Below are 16244 nucleotides of genomic sequence, written 5' to 3' on the forward strand. Positions count from 1 at the left end.
AACGCCAAGAGAAAAATAGCCTTGTGACAATTACATATGCCATCCAGCCCTGACTCAATATCCTGACCCCAAGAAAATAAAAGAACAGGCAAAATTGTATTTGTGTCCAGTCAGACATTTCTCATCTCCAGGGCTTGCTGCAGAGCCTAAGCTAACATGACTTCTCCTGCTGGGTCAGGATCCAGCCCAGCCTTGAAGATCTGATGCAGGGAGTCAGCCGTAGTTGCACTGAGCTCCCAGTGCCAGCCAGGATTCGATCACAGTCCAGGAATGAAATGAAACCCAGCTGAGCTCTATCTTGCTGCAAAAGCAACTGCAGTTTATGGTGGGGGAAAAAAAAAAAAAAAAAAAAAATAAAAAAAGAAAAAAAAAAAAGAAAAAAACAAGCAACTGTAAAAGGAGATAAAGAAGGCACCTGTGTGGAAGGTTTCACTCCTGGACCAAGTGCTGTGGGGACAGAAATGGTTGGAGTGCTTTCTCCCCAGCACCCTCCTGCAGTGTTGTAACACACATCAAAGCAGGAGCCCCGCCTCCCGCAGCAATTAGAGACTCACGGACACTTTCCAGAGCTGCCTGTCGCCCTGGAGAATCTTATTTTGTTCTGATGAAGAAGTGACTAGTGAGCTCAAGCAATCTCTTGGTAGCTCTCTAAATAATTGTGTTCACTCATGTCTTTTAATCATAAGTCCCACGAGGCTCATAATACCACATGTGCACTCCAAATTGGCCTATCAGCTCAGTTTATCAAAGGGACTTAATTCAATCCTAGTCTTTGATGGAGACAGAAGCGGTCAAAGTCCACCCTAATGATTTTCTAAGTTTACTTATCTTGCAGCTTTGGGGCATGAAGGGCACTTGGACTCCAAGTACAGCATTGATAACAGGAAGCCATGAGGAGGAAGACAAAATTGGAAAGAACTTGACAGTCTGAATCAAGAGAAATCTCAGCAAAAACCTGGAAAAACAGTGGAGACTGGAAAGGCAAAATAAATCCCATGATTGGTGTCACCACAAGTAACAACATGAAACTGGTTAAACAAATTGCTGGAGGCAATATCTACCTCTGAGTGAATATCACAGCTGTGAGAGACCCACCAAGGAGAGGCCAAGAGCAGAGAAATCCAAGCCAGGAAATGCAGAGCCAGAGGAAAGCAAACACAAATTGTTGTGGATGGTGGAGCCGCTCTGACCTGGCAGCATCCCCTCCCAGATGGAGCAGGATGCAGTAGCCATGAAAAACACACCTTTGCATGGAAAAGTGTCTGCTCTTCCCTAACAAGTCGAAAAGAAGCTCAAAACTTTCAGAGCTGAGCAGGTTCTGTCTAGGTGCATCTTTTAAAACCACTGGAATGACTTCTCTGCTCATTTTCAGCCCAACAGGTCAGTGGACCCCAGGAGGTGTAATACAGTGACAGCAGCTAAAAAATGCTGAGCAGACTGAAGCAAAAACCCAAAGAAAGGAATCAAAATCTCTGGATTCAAGGGATGCTGAACAATGAACATTAGGACCAAAGGCAACACAGATAAGGGTTTAATGGAAAAGCTAAAAGCCCAGCCTTCTCCTGAGAGAGCTGATAGGAGAAGACTGGAGCAGTGTTTCACTCCCAAGCTGTAAGTGATGGATGTGAACACAGTGGGGAAAAAACAAAAAACAAAACAAAACAAAACAAAACAAAACAAAACAAAACAAAAAAAAAAAAAAAAAAAAAAAAGAACTTTACTAGACAAAACCCAGCTCGTTCTGAAGCTCTCAATGGCCTTTAATAGTTTTCAGCTCAAATGGAAGAAGGAACTCAGAGCCTGCATTACAGAAGCCTGAGGAGTGCTGTGGGCTGTGGGAAATGGAGAACAAGCCCTTTGATTACAAGCGGCACATTCAAAAGAATGGTGCAAAGGAGGAACAAAGAAATCCTCCAGTAGGGATGTAAAGGACTGTGCTGGCACCATTAGTGCAGAGGGATTCTTCATGGCACAATCAAAGTTTTGGTGAAAGATGGATAAAACCTCTGCCTGCAAACAGTCAAGGCCATTTATTTATTTTCTACAGAGAGTGCATGTGGTTCAGGACAACCTTTGGGAAGAAAATATAAAGAAAAATAGTGTTACTACCTCCAAAAGTAAATCCACAACCAGCAGACAGCAAAGAGTAAACTGCAAACATTACCCAGGCTGGCCAATCCCCACAAAAGGACTGACTGGTTAAAAACATGTCAAGTCCTTGGTCTCATGAGGGAGGTGCTCTTTGGAGAGTTGGAGGACATGAATTTGAGGAGAAGCTCCAGGAAGGTGCTTGTGGGTGGGCAGGGTGAGAAAACCCAAACCTCCCCTTGCTCCAAGGGGAGATGGGGGACTGACTGCACAGCTCCTTGGCCACCCCTGAAATAACAGGGCAGGTGATGACACTGGCTGTGGTGAGAAAGGAGCAGGAACACACAAATTGAATACACTCTATGGAAAGAGGGAACTGTCTTCTCTTTGCCCCGCAGATTTGGGCTGTATCAATGTCAGGAAGCAAAGCTGGCACTGACAGCCCATGACTGGCACACAGATGGGCTGGCCAGTCTGGGAGATGCCAGTTATTTCCCAAGACCTGGTCATTAGGAATGGACAAGCAGACCAAGAAGGAGCAGAAAGTGCCCTGCCAGGATGCAGCTTGTTGCTCCTCAACCACAAGATTCAGAAGCTGAAGCCTGGCAACACATGGTGATAATACAAGGTTCTCAGCAGAACACTGACACTGACTTTTAAAAGGCCAAGCCTGGAATGGCCACAGAGCCAGCCCACTGACACCAGCTGGCACTGGTGACAGAGGAGCTGCCCCTTTCCACCAGCTGCTGTCTCCATGCTGGTGGAGATGGACACTACTGCTGAGATGGACACAGCCTGTGAGGCTTTCTCTCACTTGTGAGCAAGAGAGAGACTCTCAAACTGGCTGGCATGGCAGGGCCATAAATAATGTGTAGATAGGCTGGGGCCACAGGCAGCACCAACGGATGCTCCAGGACTGGTGGCAGCAGTGTGTCGGTCCAGAAGTCCCTGTGGCTTGACTTGGCACAACACAAGGGCTGACTGTGGGCAGCTAACCAGGCACAGGAGAGGTGGGAGGGAGGTGCTGGATAACCCCTGGGCTCTGAGCTGATTTGCCTGCAGAAGCTGTGTCAGGGCATCCGAAGCTGTGACAAAAAGCCAGAGCCAAAGCAGCCAGGGCAGATGCTGTTACCAGGCAGACATTTGGCTCTGTGTGCTCTCTGCCCAGACCCAGTTCTCCAGTGGGGCAGTAGCTTTTCTGGATGCAGGGAAGTGGGCAGCATTACCCAGAACAGCTCCCAAGCAAACACGCTCTTGCTGCCAGCAAAGAGGCTGCATGAGTGGAGGAATAAGCAAGGCACTGAGGGCTGGCAAAGGCATCAGTGAGAAGTGACTTGTGGGGAGGGAAGATCAGCACGTGGCACTGAGGGGGCTGACTGGGAGTCATTTGGAGCTAACCTGGAAGTCTGCAACAAGAGGAGAACCAAGCTGCAGCTTGGAAAGGGTATGTGGCAAGTCAATTCAGCTTCTTTTCCTTACACACATGGATAGATCGAACAGGACAGGCCAAGCAGACTGAACAATGTATGCAATGTATGCAAATAATCTAAAGAGATGTTTGCTCGATTTGTGTATCTTCATCTTGGTTGCCAGTTGTCACATTGGTGGATTCCAGCTACAGCTTTTCATTGCTCTGACTGAATTGCTAAATTCAGGTTTACATTTTTACTTTCTGTAAGCACATTAAAATTTTAATTAAACACTAAGTCAGTGTTTTAGCAGGTTTTTGAGACTTTAGCTATTTATCTTGTTGATTACAGTTCTCTCAGGTCCTTAGTTGTGACCTAAATTTAGAGCAATTCTGACTGACTAAGCCCTGCAGGATAACTGCTACAACTATTCATTAAAAATGAAGAGATCAGAGTTGATCAGCTGACTGTGGGAACCTGCTGTGTGGCTGCTCTGCATCCTGACAGTCTTCTGATCTACAGGTGCTAGAGCCAGGTTAATGCTGATCTGCTGGCAAAACACAGCATGAAAAGACTTTGAGAAGATGCAGCAGCTCCTTGATACAAAGCTCAGTAAGAGTTTCCTTCCTTGTTGTCCACCTGAGATGGTGAGGAAGGAGGGATTTTAAGCAAAGTAATTATTTTCTTTCATGCAGTTTCTATTAGGCAACATGAGCCCTTCTCAAGGCAAAATGTTTGTGTCCTCCATTTTTGTCTCTCCGGGGAGCACTTTGCAGGAGATGAATGAGGGTCCCTGCTTTACAAAGCACATGGGAAGCTCCCTCGAGGAAGCAATGCCACAGTTCATGTTTAGCCAGCTTCATGTGGAACTTTGGGGCTTTTTGTTGAAATTGCTGGAGAATTCTAAAGGCCCCACATCTACTTGTACATGAGGAGTTTATCACACGCATTAACATGAAAGACTAGCTATCAACAGCTAGTGAATCCAGCAATCAACATGCAAAACCCTTGCCAGATCTGTCAACATCTGAGACCAGACGCATCTCTTAAATGCTGTTTTAAAATTGTATCACAATAACAAATGTATTGATAATGAAATGCAGAGTGTGGTACCATCCAAAATTCCGCAGCTGTGGTATCTGCTGTGGTGCTGATCTCCCAAGTTTAAGCAGCTTGTGTTAGAAATTGGTTCTTGTAGCTCAGCGAAGAAATTCAGTGCAGAGAAAAAAGGAGATTATCCTTCTGTGTATGACCCTGGCTAAAACTTGTTAACCACCCCTAAGTGTAGCTCTCCCTCCTGTGCTAATCACATCTGTAATGCCATCCAGGTGTTCTGTCCCAACGGTTAAGCCAAAGCGGTGGCTCCCATGGATGGTGGGGACATTGCTGGGGTACAGCCACCTCCTCCTCTGGTCAGTGCAGACCCACCAGTGCTGGTCTTCCTGCTGGTTTTTGCAGTTGTCTGGAATGCCAAACCCATTTTCAAACCACAGGCGACCATGTCCCCCAACGGCCCTTCACCACCAGCTAAGAGAGTGCTCTACTGAAAGACCTGAAGTCATCCTCTGTTTAATCATCTGAGCTTTCCTCTTCTCTCATCTCATATTCTCTGCAATTAATTCAATGTAATTTCAGCTGCTCGTGGAGGAATTGGGAAGACCTTGACCAAACAGCCCTTTGTTTCTTCCCTGCCCATCAGTCTGCAGTTTTCTTTGCCTGAGGCCTCAGCCAAAGCCAAGTAAAGTGAAAACTTTTCCTTTCACTCACTTACATTTCACTTTCACAATAAAACTCATATCCGTGTCACTGCTCAGTAAACCACAACTTCCACCAGGGACAACCCTGTCTCAGCCTACTTTTCCAGGCCCCATTTGGGTATCCAGAGAGGAACCAGCTCCTGACCTGGCCAGGCTCCTGTTTCCCAGTCGGTGGTGACAGCACACACCAGCTGCAACCAAGCCAGTCCCATGCAGCCCTCCCAGGCCTCATCTTCTGGAATTCTGGGATTGTGGTGAAAGGAAGATGGAAGAAAAGAGAGGTGCAAGCCCCTTGAGCTGACTGCCTCAGAAAGAAGAGGTAAGTTTAAGGAACCAACAGCCAAGGTGCTGTTTTGCTGAGTTTGAAATCTCATTTTTATGCTTATCTCATGCAAAACTGGAAATAACACTGGTCACACTTACAACCTGCTAAGGGGGAAAATGCCGACAGCCAGTGCAAACGAAGGGAAATTTTCTGCACAAAAATAATCTTTCTCAGAAAGCAGCATTCAGAGAAACAGATAAACACACATACTTGCAGAGTAAAGCCAAACCCCTGCAATCTCCATGAAGGTTTGTGCAGCAACACATCTACAATTCCCCAGCACCTCTTCCCCGTCCATCAGCTGGAGAGGATAATTCCTGTAGGTCAGTTGGTGTGAGCTTTTCCTAATCTGTGCCAGGGAAAGCTCCACCACCTGCTGAGAGTCTTCAGTGACAGGTGAAGATGGACAGGCAGCAGACTGCTGTTTCCCTATAGAGGTCCATACAGCTTTACACATACTACTTTGGATCCTTCCTGTGATCCTAAAGCAAAGAATTGTGAGGAACAAAGAATATTTTTTCTAAAATTGGGTATTAAGAGCTGAGCATGGCCCCATCTCTGAGATGACCATATGGAAGAAAAACCCAGAGACCTCATTACTCCATGGAATTAAGTCCCAAATCTTTGATCCAGTCTTGAGTCCATTTGAAAGCAATACAAGGCTTCCAAGGATGGAGTTGTGGCTCTAAAATTGGAGATGTGCTATGCTGACTCTGCTATTTTTCCACCTTCTCCAGCTACAAAAAGGGCAGCTCATTGCTATACCCCCCAGCCCGCTCCCGGCTGGTTGTGAGCATGCCAGTGAAAATCCCTCCAAACTGCTGGTGCATTCCAAATAAATGGGTCCAATTTAGCAAAGCTAGGACAGCAGCTGAAGCAGTGGGGAAGGAGATCATACCAGCAACCAAGCAGGCAGATCAGAGAAGGAAAAAGCTTTCAATAGGTGATGATGAGCAGGTGGAAAGAAGTAACCAGTTCATCTCTGAGAGAAATGTGAACAGAGCCCTACAGTCCCCTGAGCAATTCATGGGAGGGGCTGCAGGAGAAGCCCCCAGCCTCATGTTAGCACTTTATTTATAGCATTGCCTTCCCATTCATAATCTTCCCAACTTGAATTGCAAATATTCCTTCACCCAGCATTATGGTGATGGTTTGGAACATGGAGATGTTTGGAACACGGAGATGTTTGGAAAGGGGCAATTTGGCATCGGGAATCTAAAAGCAGATACAGATGACATCCGAAATGTATCTTTTATGAGTTTGGAACAATTCCTTTAAATTAAGCTCAGAGTCTGTGACAGCTTCTGGTAGTGTCGCCAATGAGGAAATAAAACAAAACAAAAAATAATCAAGAGGTTCTCAAGCAGATGTAGTCTTAGAGATCTGGATACCTTGCTTTCTCTCATCTGCTTTGAACTGCTTACCAAGTGCTTCCCAAGGAAAGTGCTTCAATAATTTTCATTTGTCTCTTCACCACATATGCCCTCGAATCCCAACATACTTCTAAATTCAAGGCTTATAAAAAATTAAATGCTCCAATAATTCTAAATTGTGTTTGTTCAGTGTTACTGGAGCCTGGCCATTCCTTCAGTTTGGGGATTTTTGTTTTGGTTGCAGTGGGCGGAGGAAGAAATGATTTCTATTAGTGCTTCAAGCTGGAAGCTGGTCAAACAGCATCAGAGCAGAGTGATTCAGCAGCCTCTGAGACGATTCACAGTGTGTCATAAAATGGGATTAGGAAAACAACAATGCTTGGAGGAGAAAGAACCCACACAAAGAATCACAGCAGGAGAACAATACCACAAAGAACAGAGGGGAATAATCCTCACTTGGCTTCTGAGAAGCAGGTTGGATGACCTAATAGGTGGCTTTCAATGCCCTTCATTCCCCATGGAGTTGCAGGGTTCAGCTGCCCCGATCCAGCCACCACAGCTTAATAAATGTCTCTGCATGGACTGAACCACCCCAAGTGTTCCTGCGTGCACATCTGCAGCTTCTTCTCATTTATCTGATGAGACCATGGTCCCCCTCTGGCACAACCCCAGATGCTACTTCACAGCAGGCAGGAGCTCATGCAGAACTAGTGGTGGAAGTCCATGCCCATTTAGGACAGGAAGCAGAGGGAGCAGTCTTAGGCTGTGAGTTAGAAACCAAAAAGCTGTGTTTTTCTAGTGTTACTCAAGAAAATACACACACACTGGCAGCACCACAAAGGAACTGAGGTGTCAAACTAAGTGTATTTCCTAGCACTGGCCCGAACAGGAATTAAATTAAACATGTATTTTCTGATCTGCAAGAATCAGCAACTACCTATGGCCAATGTCAAGATGGAAGAGGAAAGCGTAATTTAAAATCTCTTCTCTGTGAACCTGAAGATCCTATTGACAGCCATGTTTTAAATTAGGCCATACCTGTTACAGCTGTGGCCTTGAAGTGACAGAGAAAGGCAGGGTCTCAGGAGTTTTACTAGATCAGCAGTGGTTGAATTACTCCTATGCAGAACATGAAATCACAGCTTCACACAGTTGAGGAAAATCAGACAATTACATCACAATTCCAATAAAATTGCTATATCCAAAGTTTGGTAGAGATAGAAAAACAAGGAGGAAAATCTCATATGCCATGGTCTCCTCTTGTAGACTGAAAAAATTATAAAGTGCATCCTTGTAAATAACTCACTGCAGGATGCCTGGAATTTTATAGAAACTACTGCAACTTGTCTCCCAGTGGGGAATAACTGAGGCATGAGATAAGAAATCAGCCATATCCTAACTTGCAGTGACAGGTGCTGTAAAAGAAAATGCCCAATAAAGGCTTAATGTATAGGAAGATGGCTAATAACTGTCTGGAATTCTGAAATAAGAAAGCATAAACCAATTCTCTAATCATGTCTAATCAAAGAACACCATCAGTTGCTAAAAACTTCTAGGGGGAAAAAAAATGCGTATCAGAGAAGTGGTAGCATGCTTGTCTTCGTCAGCAGTGTTTTGGGAATATTTTAGCCTACAGAATTTAATTCCCTGTTATTACTTCTGAATCTGAAGGTGAAAATCATAAATCAGAACCATTCATAACATGCAATAATGGGATGAAATACTCATAAGGAGAGTTACATGATGAAATCCTTTGGGACTGTGTGTAACCCTTACAGTCCTTGATGACAGCAATAAAAATCCTTCTGTCACTAACATCTATTCTTCCCTCATTCCTATACTAGTTTTCCCTCTTTCTTGTCTCGTAACATCTCCAGATTTTTGTGTCATATGGCATAACTTCCACCCTCCCTTCCTGCTGCCCTAAATATATGTTTAAGGCAAAATCATAGGAAAGGATTCCATGCTTAAGAAGATGGGCAGGTTGTAAATTACACCGTAATTACTAATAAGGGTTTTTAATACCTGAGGAGCTTTCCCAGGGAGTTTTGCTCTGATTTCAGGACCCCCATTGTTTTTATAGAGGGCTATTTGGTCCCATTTATAAGGTGGCTACATTTTGAGTAATAGAGACTGCAGTGCTCTAAAATAAAATAACACAGTCCCCACCCTTCTTTTACCTTCTCAAAACTAAGTTTAAAAAAACCAAAATCCCAACCCATGATGTGTTAGAGCTTTGTTTTCTGAGTAACAAGACCAATCATGTTTCCTCTGCTTGAGGTCTCTCTCTTCTCTTCCTTTTCTTCTAGGTCCTCTGGATCCACACTGACATAGAAATATCCCATGATGGAGAAAATAATGCACACAGCAAAGAGGAGAACAGTGAACAAGACAAATTCAGCCCACTAGGAAAGAAAAAATAAGAGCAGGTCAGGGGACCCCAGACTCTCAGTCCGGAGGATATCTCTGAACTTTCAAGTGCTTTTTAAAGAGCTGGGTGAAAATTACTTTTTTGTTTCCAAAATGGCTCACAAGACAGAAACTTTCTCATCGTGTTTTCTGGTAAATGCTTGTTCACATAATGTCATTACAATGTGTGATACCTCTTGAAACAAAACAGTTAGATTGAGTTGGTTTCATTAAAGCTTTTCTTATAAATTTGACCGGAACGTATCTACCTGGGCTTTTTGCCTACAAGATCCTTTTGGGAGAGGCAGATTCATGCTGGCCAGAAATAAGCCCCAATTCACACCTTTAAGGTTTCACAGCCTGAATTAAACTACCTCTGCACCATGACCTCCCCCTGTAAGCCTGACATCTCAGGGATGCCACAGGCAGCTGGCCTGGCAGAACTCCCCAGGTGAGACCCTTGAGGAAGAGCTGAGTGCCCTCTGGTCTCATTTCTGGTCAGTAACTCAACGTGTGGCTGCCACCGAGCCCAGGCTCCAGGCCCAGACACAGCCAGCTTGCCTAGAGCTGAGCTCCAGCAGCATTCCCAGTGCAGGTCAGTTACTTGCTGCCACTGGGAGGGTCAGGGAGGGCCAGTGCTCCCCAGGGGAGCATCACCGAGAGCCCCACAGAGCAGGGGCTGGGGAACAGCTCAGAGTGGGCTGCTGTCACTCAGGTGCAGGAGCCTGGGGCTGAGCAGAGAAGCTGTGCACCAGGACATGGCCATCCGGAAGCCTGTTGTAAAGCACGACCTCTGTTTGAAGAGCCACACCGTACCTGTGCCATTGGTGCAGCCTCGGCAACAATGAGCACAAAGGTATTCCCCACGGCCACCGTGAGCAGCCAGCCTGCCTGCAGCACCGACTTCATGCTGGCTGGAGACTGAAAAGAGGAGAAGGGCCTGATCAGTGGGAATCATGCTGTGCCCTTCGGCCTGCTGCACCCTCTGGAGTCCTGCCCAGCGGAGGTGTCACTGGGCTCGCCCCAGGAGGAGATGGTGGAAATTCCTCTGTGTGGAGTGGCTAATCTGTGGTTAATCTCAACAGCTGCATACAAGGAGCTTTCAAAACATGTAGAGGCAGGAGATGCTGCTGTTGCAGAGCTGAATCCGGGTCATCCCCAACCTGCATCATCTGAAATGGTATGATCAGGACGTCCAAGGAGCCACACAAGCCCTGCAGCTCGGAGTCTGGTGCCATGTGGCTGTACACCTTTGGAAAAGAAACTGGATCTTGATGTTAAATTTCCTGCTGAGGACAAATTTTTCACATCCCATTACAGATCATCCCACTGTATTAATTATCCTCATTAATAAACATCTGCACCTTACTCCAGGGATAAATTTGACTAGCTTCAGTAGCTGTTTGACCATGTAATGTCTCAGTCCTCTCTTCTCATCAACCTCCCCAGACAACAATCAAATCATCCCTTGCCCATTCATTACCCCTTGCTCCCCTGCTACAACCTTGCAAGTTTAGACTTCTTCAGTCTTTCAGTTTAAAGCAGGTGCCAAGCCCTCATGCCACCCTGTAGCCCCTTTATATCACTGAAAAATACATAGAACAAAATATTTCCCTAGGAGAAAACCCCAATATTAAAATATTTGTTTTTCCCGTTAACTATCCAGTTCTCTTCTGTGCTTCCAGTTTTACCAGAAAAGGATATTTCCAAGTATCACTGAGAACAGGTACCTTCAGAATATGAATTAATTTAGCTTGAGGGCACCCAGGAAGCTGTGTTACAATCTCACTTTCAGCTGAAGGATAGATAACATTGTTAGTGTCATGTCACCCAAGTTATGACAAGTCAATGACAGATGCAGAAATAAATCTTAAAGTCTAATTGTAAGGCCCTTATCTTTTAAGTGGAGTACCTGAGAATAGGAGAAGGCCAGACCCGTAATGGAGAACATCACCTCCCCAGCAGATATCAATAAATATTGTGGTAACTGCCAGGCCATATGCACATTATTGGCTTTGATGTCTTCTGACTTCCATGTCTCAACAGCATCTCCAGAAATCTAGCAGGAAAAAAGGCACAATGATTAGATACTGAAAGATCATGTCTTTCTTAGCCTGGACAATAGCAGCAAATTTACCAAAACAACCATTTAAGCAAAGGTGGAAAAAAGCTCTGCCTTTGAAGCAAACTATGGCTCTCAACCCTGCCATTTCCAAGCCTGTTGGGAATAGTGTGACCCCTGCAGCACAGGGCAGAGAGAGCAGGATGAAAGCATTCCAGCTCAATCAGGTACCACAGGACTTCCCTAAATTACTGCAAACCAACAAGTTGTCTTCTATAGTGGGGCTGGGAAAAGCCTGTGAGGTTCCAGTGCAGAGCCTGTGACTTGCTGCTGTCCCCGAGGTCAAAAAGGGATAAAAGGGTAAGTGCTCATTGCACCCATGTGGTCACTGCTCCCATTTTATCAGCACTGTACAACTTCCCTATGATACCACTGACACCCAAACAAATTCAGCTCAAGAATACCAAGAGTAGAAAAGACTGCTCCATACTAGATCTATTCAGATAGTTCTGGTAGCTGTATTCATAATTATTTTTGTTTCTTTTCCCAGGTGTAATTAATATTGTCTGTGATGCACAGAGCCTCAGAGGCTAAGAGAGGTTTGACTAGAAGCCAGGAGAACACTAGATTGAAATGACTTCAGGCAGAAAGCCCTGTGTTTAAGGAGAGTACTTGGGAAAATACAAGGGATATTTACGATATGTTCTTAATCACCAATCATTGCCAGGGAGGCAAATCAAGGGACTGTATTTCAGCAGGCTAAAAGGGGTGAGAGGAGAGCTGTGCATTGCTCTTTAGCCCATAAAGAAATGTCACAAGCACCATGCTGTAACTGCACACTGAGGAAGGCTGGGTAGAAGGCAACATCCCCATGATTTAAGTTTCATAGTTCAGCTACATTAGCAGAATAATATATTGTATTCTTGGTTCTTCTATATGGCACTCCTGGCAGAGGAGCAGGGCTCAGTACAAATCACTGCAATAATTAAAAGTGATCTTGGCCTCAAGCAAACTAACTCTCTACAGAAGGCAGAAACCACAGAGAGAGATATGGAAAAACAGAGGGTGAAAAATATTAAAGTACTAGCACAGGGTTCAGAAGGGCTGAGGCACAGAGCCATCCTGAGCAGCCAGGGCTATAGCAGGGACTTATGCAGATGGCACCACAAACTGGAATCCTTGGCACAATGACATGGGACACATCTACTCAGCTGGCCCTGTTACCAGAGGCTCTGGGGCAATTTTCTTAGCATTATATTTTTTAATGCAACTTCTCTATCTGGTTTCTCATCCGGTGAAAGAGGCTTGCAGCCATGGAAGGTCTGGCCAACATCACTTCAAGTGTGTGTGTTTTATGTACATAAATCTCTGCACTCACAGATGGCAGCATCTGCTTGTTCCCTCCAGGGCTGTACATCCCACTTCAGCTACTGGAATTTGAAAAAAAAAACACGCCAGGTGCTTCACGGCAATATTTTTCCCCCAACGTATTTGGACTCTGCAGACATGAACAGCTCCCATTAATTGCCCAACAGGGAGATGCTACTGCCAGGGAGTAGCTGACAACACTTTGCTCTGCTCATCACAACACAGCAGCCAAAGTCTCAGAGGACAGCTTAGCAGTGTGTCCTGTCAGACCCAGTTTGTCTGTGTGCCTTTGTGGTGGAAAGGTTAAAATGGGAACTAAGCTGATCACGTTCATCTCCATGGCTCCAGCCAGCTGGACCAGGGTTGAAGCAGTGCCTGAGAGGTTGGCAGGCAAGGAAAGGAATCCACTCTCTCAGCAGTGCTCAGACCCCATCAGGGCTAGGCTGTTCAGAAAACCATGCCTTGACTTTACACTAGGCTCCAAATTAGCTGTGCAGACCGTGAGAGGAGGAAACAGATGTACAACCTCACCAACGCCCTCCCTCAAGACTTTGTCCCTCTTCCTCCTGTGCATAATCTACAAAACCTTGGAAGATCAGTAAGCTAAATGGGAGGATAGAGCAGACTGTTTCTGTGGGTTTTTGGGTGTGAGGCACCATCAGGGACAGTAGTTTAAATACCACAAGCAGAGCTGGCTCTTGGCAGGTGGTAATAACTCTTTGCAGTGCTCTGGGTCAATGTTAACTGCTCAAGGATGGCATGAGACCAGCACAAACCACAGATCACGTGATTTTCTGTGGAGGATTTCTATCAAGGAAAAGATTTAACTTCTTTTTAACCCATGCAATCTGACATGATCACAGTGTAAGGTGGAACAAATACACACCCACCTTGCTTATGTAGGTATCAAAACATTTTACTATCCCTTTCATAAGGGACTGCCTTCAGATGGCAGGGATCAGACAGTGGACACAGCAACTGAGAGCCACCAAAACAGGAACAAAAGCATTACCAGAGAGTAGAACAGGAGTGTGTTACCATCACAGGAACACTTACATTAGTGATCACAACGGTGTATGAGGCGCCAAAGTCAAGCAGCCCCAGCTCCAGGGGGAACTCTCCTGTTTCAGTTATGCATTTTCCATCATTATATCTAGATAAAAGGATGAAGGACAGTATTTCCCAGTTAGTTCCACAAGCAAAGAACATGGAGCAGAGCTATCAAACATGCCCCTGAAATGGAGCAGGGAAGATGCAAGATGTAAAGATGCAGCAGCGTTTACATCTGACAGTCACTGGAGTTCTTGCTATCGTATCCTTCCAGAAGCACTTAGACACTGACTGGAATTCTCCTAATGACACAGGCCATTGCTAACATGGTTTCTGCTTCTTCTTAGTGCTGATGTAATTTTTTCCCCCCTCAGGTTTATTTTCCTCCCAAATTTTGCTGCATTTCTTCAGGAAATGTAGGCCAGACAAGTAATCAACAGGAACTCAGAGATGTGGACCCAGAAGCAGCTTTGTTTCCTTTCAGTAGAGCAAATTAGCCTTCCTATTTGTTCTTCTGATTTTGGATATGTGAGATGGCACAGAGGCTCAGCAGCATTGCCACAATGGCTGCCGCGTCCTACTAAATTGCAGCAATAAATATTTTGGATGGAGCTGATGCAGAGAAAAGCCACAAAGCTTGTTTTGAAACATTGGAAATGCTAGAAATACCCTACAAGAGCCAACTCCAATGCTGCCAAACCAAGGCCATATGGAGCCCCTGTCTAACAAGCCCAGCCTGCAAAGCCACATAATGCTACTTGATGTTACCAACCCACCCACATTCTAACACTTTGTAGCATGGAATATGAACTGGCCTTTCCCTGAGAGCATCCTAACACCAGGCATTGGGCCTGAGAGAATAACAAAACAAAGCAGGCACTAAATGGCAGAGGAGACTTTACCATGTCCCACCTTACTCCACTGACAGATGCACAGGAATGGCCAGTCTCTTCCCTCCAGGCCCCCACATAATGTGAATAAAAACTTCTGCACACACACGAGTGGCCTGGAGCACCTGCTCTGCACTGAGCTGGTAATTCCGCTTTTTACAAACATCTGCCCCCACAACCACATGCCAAGACAATAGCAATGCAGGTTTTGCTATTAGGCTGAGAAAAGTCTCTTTGTACCCAAGGAAATGCCTCAGCAATGACCTTCAGCTTAGGAAGGGAGACTTACACGTCCCTCTCCAGCACTGAGTACTCAGAAGCACTGTAGTTTCTCTGAACAGCAATGAATCTTTTGCTGTCGATGGTGAGGTTGACATCTTGGCTCAAACCATTAATGAATCTGCAAAGAAACCATAGTTCATTGACCTGTGAGACAGGGCAGAAGAAGCATAATAGCAGATGCTTTAGAAGTCTTCATACTCTCCCAAAGCATTCTGTAGTTCCATAAGGTTTTGATAGTCTCTTCTGCAAGTTACCAAAATATTTGTCTGATTCATTACCTAATTTTCAATACAAGATAAGTTTTCCTGTTGCATAATTTAACCCTCTTTACTCTCTTTTCTATGAAAAGAGACCCTCACTTTTTTGTGGTCTAGAACCTCCAGGCAATCCATTCTCAGAGACCAGCAAAGATTGCAGCAAATTTTGAGGAGGCCACGAAGATGATCAGAGGGCTGGGGCACCTCTCCTGTGAGGTGAGAGAGTTGGGGCTGTTTAGCCTGGAGAAGAGAAAGCTCCGGGGAGGTTTTAGAGCACCTTCCAATAACTGAAGAGGTCCTACAAGGGAGCTGGAGAGGGATCTTCTTACAAGGGTATGGTGTTATAGGACAAGGGGCAATGGCTTTAAACTGGAAGAGGATAGGGTTAGATTACATTAGATTTTAGGAAGAATCTCTTCATTATGAAGGTGGCAAGACACTGGAACAGGTTGCCTAACCAAGTTGTGGATGCCTCATCCCTGGGAATGTTCAAGGCCAGGTTGGATCGGGCTTTGAGGAACCTGGTCTAGTGGGAGGCGCCCCTGTCCATGGCAGGAGTGTTGGTACAACAAATTTGTTAGTAAAACCAAACGCTTTTCATTTGATCTATGCTTTAAGATATTTTGGTTTTCAGTTCTTTTAAATGTGGGCGAAATCCCTGAAGTTAGTCAATTGCTTAACAGAAGTAAATTTTTAGTGAAAAAAAAAATTTCTTCCTAGTGAAATTTCTTAACAAATTGTTAAAGGGAAGGTCTGGGGATTTTGTCAAAAATCTCCACAAGGAAATATTAAAAAAATCTGACTGAATCAAGTTTTCAAGGTGTTTAGTCAGTAGAAACCCTCACAAACACAGGGCTACGAAGAGATAACGCTCTCCTACTTTGTCTATAAAGGCTTTCAGATAAAGGGGTTGAACATTGTTTTTAAGGTTTGTTTAGTTTGGCTGTTTTTTTGGTTTTGCTTTTGTGGTGGGT

The 16244-nt window shown here is 45.0% G+C and overlaps 1 protein-coding gene across 8 annotated transcripts in view; it reads right to left on the minus strand.

The window, feature by feature from the left end:
- Positions 1-8133: 8133 nt before the first annotated feature.
- The window catches only part of SLC15A2 (solute carrier family 15 member 2), an 83070-nt gene continuing 74959 nt past the window's right edge, over positions 8134-16244 (minus strand). For 7 of the 8 annotated variants that reach the window (XM_040070459.1, XM_058421410.1, XM_040070461.1 and 4 more), the window contains 5 exons: positions 15021-15131; positions 13848-13944; positions 11274-11420; positions 10178-10282; positions 8134-9357 (listed from right to left, as the gene is read on the minus strand). In XM_040070459.1, the coding sequence (XP_039926393.1) occupies positions 9181-9357; positions 10178-10282; positions 11274-11420; positions 13848-13944; positions 15021-15131 (637 nt within the window). In that variant the 3' untranslated portion in view covers positions 8134-9180. Of the gene's footprint in view, positions 9358-10177; positions 11157-11273; positions 11421-13847; positions 13945-15020; positions 15132-16244 lie in introns of all 8 variants that reach the window. The other variant, XR_009208058.1, reaches the window with a different exon arrangement.

This window comes from Hirundo rustica, chromosome 7 (assembly GCF_015227805.2).
Source record: "Hirundo rustica isolate bHirRus1 chromosome 7, bHirRus1.pri.v3, whole genome shotgun sequence".
Taxonomy (NCBI): domain Eukaryota; kingdom Metazoa; phylum Chordata; class Aves; order Passeriformes; family Hirundinidae; genus Hirundo; species Hirundo rustica.